Source organism: Pelodiscus sinensis, chromosome 12 (genome assembly GCF_052426305.1).
Source record: "Pelodiscus sinensis isolate ZL-2025 chromosome 12, ASM5242630v1, whole genome shotgun sequence".
NCBI lineage: Eukaryota > Metazoa > Chordata > Testudines > Trionychidae > Pelodiscus > Pelodiscus sinensis.
The window spans coordinates 4589743-4598644 of record NC_143063.1 but is presented as its reverse complement, the minus strand read 5'-3'; the positions used below and the strand labels follow the sequence as shown (position 1 = coordinate 4598644).

The window sequence follows — 8902 nt, the reverse complement described above, 5'->3', positions numbered from 1 at the left end:
GACACAGCTCTGGAGTATTGGGCCCAGGTCTGAGAGCTACATTTCAGGAAACACGGAAGTCCAGAGAAGAGCAACAAAAATGATTAATGGTCTAGAAATCATGACCTAGGAAGACTGAAAGGTCGGTTTAGTCTGGAAAAGAGACTTTCGAATAGCTAAAAGGCTGTTACAAAGAAAAGGGAGAAAGATTATTCACCTTAACTTCTGGGGATGGGCTAAGAAGCAGTGAACTTAAGTGGCAGGAAGGAAGGTTTACATTGGGTATTAGGAAAAACGTCCTGTCTGTCAGGGTGGTTAAGCACTAGAATAAATTGCCTAGGGAGGTTGTGGAATCTCCCCAAGTAGAGATTTTTTTAAAGCCGGTGGTGTGGGGACCCGTCCTGAGGGCAGGGGCCTGGATTTGATCTCTAGAGGTCCCTTCTAGCCCTATGATTACATAGACCCTTAACCCTGGGGCACTCAATCTGGAAAAGCCAACCTCTGCCTCATTTTTCCTCCCCCTCCCCTTGCTTTGAGGCTTTATTTGAACTAGTCTGTGTAATGGCCCTTTCCACAGTGTAGCCTTGTAGCATGTGACAAATTAGGCTGCCCTCTCTGCTGCTTAGTACGTTTGTCTTTACTGCCCCGTTATTCCTACGTGTCCCTCCTTGCACCCGCTAACGTGGCTGGAGTTAGTGGACACATCAAGACAACCAGGGAGGGTGAGTAAAGTTTGTTTATTGACCAAGCAGTTCCTTTAAAAAAAACCATTTTTGGCAATTCCTGCTAGGTCCCTTCGGCCTGGCTTAACCCACCTTTGCATCCAATTCCTGAGGCAGCCTGGTTTCAACCAGCTCCTTCCCCCGTTCCGGTGCTTCGCGGCCCCACGCTTTCCCTGGCCCTGCCTCTGACCCCCTGGGAGAGCCCGGCCTTCGGGCTCTAGCCTGACAGACACGTTTCAAAGTCTCTGCAGCTGTGTTTCGAAGGCACGGACGGGGCCAGAGCCTCGCCTGGGGCAACTCTATAGTTCCCATGGGCCAGCACTGACTAGAGCAGCGGAGGGCGGGGGCTGCCGCAGCCTGAACAAAAAGCATTTTACCCTAGTGCCTAAACAGAGAGCTAATAGCCAGGGCACCAGGTGGGGGTTTAGGGGAGGAGCTGACACCCAGCTGCACCTCATCTGTGAGGCCCTCCCTCCACTGAACTCATCTGACCCACTAGTCCTCAGGGTAGGGGCTCCAGGCTTGACGCTGGCTGGTTCCTGTCACTCCAGACAAGGGTCGCAGGAAAAAGGACACCAAGGCTATGTCTACACTCGTGGCTTCTTGTGTGCAAAATATGCAAATGAGGCTAAGCATGGAATATTGCCACGCCTCATTTGCATACTTAATGAGCCACCATTTTTGCAGAAAAGGCTCCTGTGCCAGAAGGAGCCGTCTACGCTGCCCCTTGCACAAGAAACCCCTCTTGCACAATGCCGTGACTGATTATTTTCAGGAATAGCGGCATTGCGCAAGAGGGGTTTTCTTGCACAAGGGGCAGTGTAGACAGCTCCTTCTGGCGCAAAGGCCTTTTCTGCAAAAATGGAGGCTCATCAGGTATGCAAATGAGGCTCGGCGATATTCCACGCTTAGCCTCATTTGCATGTTTCTCGCACAAGAAGCCACGAGTGTAGACACAGCCCAAATGTGGTGGGGCTCGCACCAAGGCAGCTCGGGCAGTCGCTGCTCTTGCGTGCCAGGGGCTGTTCCAGCAGATCTGCCTGAAAGGCCTTCGCTGTCTTACACACCATCTACACGCACAACCAGAACACAAGTATGTACAGGTGATAGCCGCAGGGTCTCCCCCAGCCAGAGACAGTACCTGCCCCCCACCCCAGCGGAGGAAACCCCAGCGTGGGTACGACAATAAAAAGATAGCCCTTCTGAAAGGTATTCAGTAAATAGAACTAGAAAATCAATTGCTTTGATTGGATTTCGGCATAGTGAAACCAACTTTCATGGCGAGGGAGGGAGGAGCTAGAAGGAAGATTGACATGGGCCTTGATAGCAACCCCACCTTGAAACCCTGGGGCCCCACCTGGGACTGAAGGGTCCCACGCCGTCGGCTAAAAGCAGTCCCCCTTATGAGGAGGCAGTGGGGAGGAAGTCACATGACCAACTGTGTCTCTGATTGGTCTATCAATGGGATTTCAGCTTTTGCCATTGGCCCTCCTGGGGAGGTACGAAGGGAACGTCTCAGCCTGAACACATCCCAGCCGGGCCGGCTCTTCCAAACAGGTCGATTGGGCAGGGGCTGGGTAGCAAAGTAAGGAATGGCTGTGTTTGACAGGTGGGAGGGGTAGCCCTGCCAGCCAGTGCTAAAACGGGGCGGCTTCGTATATACACCCTCTCCTTCATGAGTAAACTGCTGTGCTTTGGCTCGCTCTCGAGAGAAGGCCTTGGTTTGGGGGGTGATCCTCACTGCAGCCCCGCGGCGAGACGGAGCCAATGCAGCGGAAACCCGCTCCCCAGCCCATCGAAGGCGCCCCCTCCGGAAGCTGGGGGCGTTTGTGCCGAAGTTGCAGGTCGCAAGGAAAACCAGTTTCTCCTGAGATGTCAAACAGTTGGACTGTGCGTGTGTTCTGTGCGCCGAGCGGTGCCAAGCGAGCGCAGGCGGGCGAGTCCCCGTTCCTCCTCTCCAGCGGATTCAGTCTCAGCCTGGCCAGCAACTGGGACTCCTGGGGGCCGGTCTGGTCCCAACAGAACAAGCCGGATTAGCTGCAGACTCTCCAAAACGTTCACGTCAGCTGCTCCGCTTCGAGTGACGCTTCACTGTTCCCACCGGCAGCCAGCGGTAACCTCCACCCCCCCGGCCACCTGAGAAAACTCGGTCCTTCCGCTGTGAGCCTTGCTGGGGATCGTCCCTTCCCAGCGGGGGGTGGGGGAGTCTACTCCAATGTGGCTGCGGTTCCCCTGTGACGCCGCCCTAAAGAAGAAATAAAAGAAAGATCCATCCACCCAAGAATTAAAGGTCTCCGGTGTCTCCTCGTCCCAATGTCTAAGAAATCTGCATTCGCGTGAGAAGGAAAATCTCGTAATATAGAATACGTAGTAGCAATATATGTTTAAAATCATTTAACAACATCGAGCTAGTCGCCGTCTTCCCTTTCCTTAGCTCCTCTTGCTCAGTCTGGTGAAACGGCACGGCCAGGGCCCCCGGGGCCATCCCCTCGACCTCCAGTCTCCTGCCCGGCACACAGGACGCAGTCTCGCTCTGTTTCCCTGCAGGCAGGAGCGCTGATAACTTCTCCGAAGAGCGGGGAGGCTTCCCAGAACTTCTGCACTCTCAGGAAAGGAGGGGAGGGAGCGCTGGAAAACAAATCTCTCCTGCACTTCGCGCCCCCTTTCTCCAGCACGGCCTGGCCCCGGGGCGGGGCTCTCCACTCCAGAGCACGGTCACTGAGAAGCAGACTTGGATTCTTTGTTGTCACTCTTGCCACTTTTTGCAGGCTTTGGCTTCAATAAGATGAACCTGTTCAGGAGGTCTGTGTCCGAGCTGGCCTGGGCCCCGGAGTACACTTCCCCTGCAGACAAAGCAGAGGTTTGTACTAGGGATGGAGTAGCGTAGTCGGCTAACCGATAAGCAAATGCTCATGGGTTAGTGCTATAGACGACGTGCATATTCCTCCCCGCACCTTGCCAGGACATTTTTTAGCAGGCTGGCCAGCAGCCCGACTCAGTCCTGGCTCGCGCCGGGTCCAGGACCTACCCCCGCTGCGGCTCTGCACTGAAAGCGTATTAGGAGCCGGGCGGGCAGGCAGCCTGGCTCGCACCGGGACCGGGAGCTCAGACCCCCCTAGACGGGCTGCTGGCACCTTACGCTGCTGCCTCTCTATCAGAGGCAGCAGCACAGGGTGACGGGGAGCTGGTTTTTAAACTGGCTCCCCTTGCGGACCAGCTCCCGCCTGGTAGAGAGGCAGCAGCGCGGGGGAGAAGGGGGCTCCGTGGGAGTGGGACCGAGCGCGCTGGCTGCCAGCCCTGCCCCTGGGGACTACAGAATAGTCAACTAACCGATAAGAATTACTCGACTATTCACTTAACCGATATTTGACGGCCTTAGTTCGTATTTGTACTATGTTGTCCTTGTAGCCCAGTAAGAAAACTCAATTGTGCTCTTTGGCGCCTCCTGCAGGGAGCGGCTAGGACTGCAGGCCTGGGGAGCACCTTCCCCACCAGTGTCCTTGCAGTAATCTCTACATCGCCACCTGCTGGAAGGGGCTGGAGTAGCAGGACGCTCCTGCCTGGCCAGTGTTGCCCCACAGCCCACTAGGAGAATCGGGGGCTGGAGTGACTGCCAGCGCTCTGGCTGCATTCCCCCAACCGTGTCTTTGGGTGGATGCTGGGATTGGGAGCACGGAAAGCTTCCCACACAAAACAGCACCTGCGGCAGAGGCGGTCGGAGACACTCTGGGAGATGGGGAAGGGGGAGCCCACGGAGCGGGACAGTCAGGGGAGCTGCGGGGACACTCACCAGCATAGTTGGAGGACTCGGCGATGTTTTGCGACCCGGTGATGTGGTGCCAGTAGGCGCTCCGGGGCAGCATGGTGGTGGGCGTGCAGGGATAGGAGTAGTGTTCTGTGCCCTTGTTCAGCAACTGTTGCAAAGAGACAGAAGGGGGCGGGGACTATTTTAAACATCAGCCTGTTGCACTGGGCACCTGAGTTAAAACCAATTGTCGGGCCAACGTGGCCTGAGCAGTAGGGGCCCGAGACTCCTCTAAAAGTAGCCGCTGGAGTGGGCGGAGCCTGAACTCTGGCATGTCGCGGGGCATCGTCTTTTGTTACCTCGATTGTGTCGGGGCTCAGGAAAGATCAGTGTCTCTGAGCGTCCGGGGGATCAGACACCGTGGGCGAGGCAAAGGAACGCACACAGCCCCCTGAGACGCGAGCCGAGAACTGGAACGGGAGCAGCTGCGCGTCCCAATTCTCCTGGGAGAAAGTGGCATCACAGGGACAGGCTGGGTCTCCCTTGCTGCTCTACGGGGCAGGCCCGAAAGCTTTGGGAATCCACACAACGGCCCAGTGGGAGCGCACAGGGGGGCTGCAAATGGCCAGTCATGCCGCAATGCTCTCAGACACCCCAAGGCCGGGGGAACTCGAATCGCTTGCAGACAATTAGTCGCCGCTCTCTTCCTTGTGCTGTAACCGAGACCGAGGGACTCAGCACGGGAGCACTGCAGGTCTGGGGGCAGTATTCCGAACGGTAGCAGAGACCCGAAATGCATCGGATTACAAATGCACAGCCAGGCTCTTGGGGCCAGGGTTCCTTTCTTAGGGCCCAGCGCCTACTTGGCAGCTAAACCTGGCCAGCCAATCCAGTCCCTCCTTCTGCTTAAGCATTCATAGCCACCCGTATTTATGAATGGAGATGTCCCCTCCCGTCGGGGAATCGCTCGTGGAATGTACCAACCTCATTATGGGGGGATGGGCTGTTTTTCTTTATTGAAAAATGAATAAAACTAGCGCTTTATAACCCGTTCATGGGGCTTCCTCTTCCTTGCTAGGCCTTTCGGCAGCCCTTGCCCCTTTGCTCCCTGACAAGGCTGCTCATGCCCGGTGCTAGAAGTGGGTTTGCCCACTGGCTGGGTTTTATCCGCGGCTGCGGAACAGTGCGAGGGATTAGCCAGTTAGCGTTCTTTATGGGTCCGAGCAGAGGAGGCAGGGGCGTGTCCCTGGACGGAGGGGGGGGGGGGGGAGTAAGTGGTACACTGAGGTTGGGAATTTAAACATGCACATCAGGAAAACGAGAGTCCTCTCCGGAGTCCCGCTACACCGGAGCGTGTGAGTAAACAAGTCGAGCCTTTGTTTTACCCCCAGGGACCAGGCCCCTGGGGCCTATAATATTCATTTACCCCCATGTAGCTGTGATCACAAGATGCACTAATCACTGTTTAAAAGCTCTCCAAGTGGCTGCCTTGTCACAAACCAATTCTACTACAAGTACACTGAGAAGCGTTGGAATTACAATTCATCCACAAATTCAATCTCACACTGATGCTCCTCAATCGAGTTAACGAGCTAAGGGATGGCTGGGACATTATCAAGCAAACCTTCAATGGAGGTTCTTTGTCTGGAGGTTCTTGGGTTAGTACCCTTCCTCTCTAATTGCTATCCTATGATCCTTATCTGCTTCCTTTAACTATCCAATCTTTAGGTGCTTACAGATTACCAGTTCTGCCTATTTGGTTTTCCCTTTGATATTTTCATACCCTCTGTTCCTTGTTTCCTGCCCCCTTCCATTTTTTTTCCTTCCCCTCTCTCCCTTCTCCCCTATTTATTTTGGGTCTGCACATCCTAAACTCAAAACTCCGGTCATCTGAAGAAGTGGGCTGTGCCCATGAAAGCTCATAATCCATCGACATGGTTTGTTAGTCTTTAAAGTTCTTCCAGACCAGTTGTTGTTTTTTATGATTTTTCAATGTATCCTGTACAGACTAATTCAGCTACCCACTGAAGCTTCTGATCATGTGTAATGATCCATACAGCACGTGCCAGGTAAGGTAAAATTACAGGGGGGTCCCCAGCTTCTTTACCATCTGAGCCTGGGCACTGAGTTTGTAGAATCACGCACTCCTGTAGAATCACGCACCCAGGTAACTCGTGGACGGGTGCTAGATTAGGTTGGAAGTTCCCCGTGGGCAGAGACCTGACAAGTGTGGATCACTACGGCTGTGTCCAGACTCAAGGGTTTTTTCAAAAAAAGTAGCCTTTTTTCAAAAAAACTTCACCTGCATCTAGACTACAGCCGCGTTCTTTCGAAATTAAATCGAAAGAACGCGGCTTTTCTTTCGACGGCGGAAAACCTCATTTCACGAGGAAGAACGCCTTTTTTCAAAAGTGCTCTTTCGAAAAAAGGCGTTCTTGAATGCAAACAGGGCTTTTTCGAAAGAGAGCATCCAGACTGCGTGCCAGGTAAGGTAAAATTACAGGGGGGTCCCCAGCGGTCTAGACACTCCTTTTCAAATGAGGCTTTTTCGAAAGTATCTTTCGAAAAAGCCTCTTTCGAAAGAGGCTTGCAGTCTAGACGTAGCCTATGAGTGCACATCAGCTAGATCAGTAAGATAAGGCTGGAACGCCAGGCCTGCAGACTATGGGTCTGTAAGAGAGATGGCGTGGTTAAGCATTCATAGCCACTTGCTTTTCTGAATGGAGATGTCCCCTCAACTAGGGAAATAGCGCATGGGACGTACCGACCACACTGCAGGGGGGGGACAGATTCTGTTTTTCTTATTGAAAAATGAAACCCAAACAAGCTTGCAAGCGCTTCGCAGACGCCTCGGGCCTGGAACAGGCTGACGCCACTAGCCGCGCCCGGGAGAGCCCTGCACCAGGAAAGTGTTGGGTTACAGCAGGAGCGGTGAGGGTGCTGGCGTTCTGGAAAGCCGGCCGCGGGGTACCGTGGAACGCGGCACAAAGCCCAGCGGCAGCATCTCCGGCCATTCTGCAGTAACCGCACGTTGCTATGGTAACACACTAAGCTAGACGTGAATGCGAAGGGAACGAAGTGGGTAGCCTCTGAGGAACGGCGCGCCCGGCGTTCCTGGCGCGGGGATGTGCAAACAAGGGGGTGACACTCGTGCGTGGACATGCGCGGCGTGGGCCTGCACAAGGAAGTGGGCATGAGCTAAGTGGGCAGAGACGCAGAGCCAGAAGCACTCAGCAGAGGGTCTGACATGCTGAGTGCGGGTAGCTTATCGGTTCCCTCCACCACCGTATGGATCCCCAGCCCTAGTGATCATCCCAAGGGGGCTCCTCACGCCGACACGGTCCCTTTCAGGTCAGCGTGTGGTGCGCGAGACCGCCGGCAGCGGTGTGCACATCTGCCAACCATCAGCTCTCCCGGCGTGAGCTCCATCCCCTGCCCTGGTCTCCTCCCCGAACCTGCTATGCCCAGGGACTCACCCGGACGTTCTTCTCCATCTCCAGCAGGACCCGCCTGTGCTGTTCCGCGATCGCCAGGGTGGCGCTGTGCACCCGCTGGTAAATCTGCTCGCCCTCCTGCGTCTGGAAGGTGTAGAGCCCTTCCCCCGCGTCACACATCCTGCTGAGCAAGAGGACATCGATGTACAGCGTCACCCGGGGGCACAGCCGTCCTGCTTGTGCCACACGCACGCACGGTATCGCCACGCTTACAGCCACCCCCGTGTGCCCTCCGTCACACTATTCCTACACCAGGCTATCCCCACTTGGTCACAACGTGGCCCTGGGAGCGGACCACAGAGGGTCACGAGAGGCACCTCGATTTACGACCATCAAGGCCAAGTTCAGATCAGTTGGTTCTGCCCATTGTTCATTCACATTTCGGCCTCCAGAGGGACCCAGGAGAGGCCAGCAGGAGCATGCTTCCCGTCCCACTCCAAGCTGTTGGGCCCCACTGGATACTGATGCTGCACCAGGGTCTGATTTCCAGAGGGCCTCAGCCTACAAGCTCTTGTTCAGCTAAGGGCGTAGATGCCGCGTGCTAGTGGAAGCCAGACCTACGCTTCCACCAGTGGCTAATACAGGGGTGGGCAAAAGGGCCTCTGTGGGCTGGATCTGGCTGCCAAGCGGGTTGATCTGGCCCATGGAGGATCTGCCGCTCCCCCAGCCCCTAGCCAATCGGGGCCTACGGATAGGGGCGCATGCAAATCTCCTCCCGCCCTGCCAGGACTGCACCGCATCTTGCAGGGCAGGGGCAGGCGGAAGGAGACTTCACGTGCTCCCCTGCCCTCAAGCCCTGATTGACCTGGAGACAAGTGGGGGGAGCGTGCGAAATCTCCCACCGCCAGGGACGCAGGCACCTAGAGCAATGTGTCTTAAACTTTTTAAGACCGAGGAACACCAAGCAATAATTTTTTTTCATGAAGAACACCAAGGATTTTTTGTTGAGCAAAAAAAAAAAA

General features: G+C 55.2%; 1 protein-coding gene across 2 annotated transcripts in view; it reads right to left on the bottom strand.

The window, feature by feature from the left end:
- Window positions 1–700: 700 nt before the first annotated feature.
- DOK4 (docking protein 4) overlaps window positions 701–8902 on the bottom strand; it is a 41351-nt gene continuing 33149 nt past the window's right edge. The window contains exons 7-9 of one of the 2 annotated variants that reach the window (XM_075940422.2): window positions 7923–8064; window positions 4492–4615; window positions 701–3544 (exon numbers count right to left, since the gene is read on the bottom strand). In XM_075940422.2, the coding sequence (XP_075796537.1) occupies window positions 3417–3544; window positions 4492–4615; window positions 7923–8064 (394 nt within the window). In that variant the 3' untranslated portion in view covers window positions 701–3416. The remainder of the gene's footprint in view (window positions 3545–4491; window positions 4616–7922; window positions 8065–8902) is intronic. The other variant, XM_075940423.2, reaches the window with a different exon arrangement.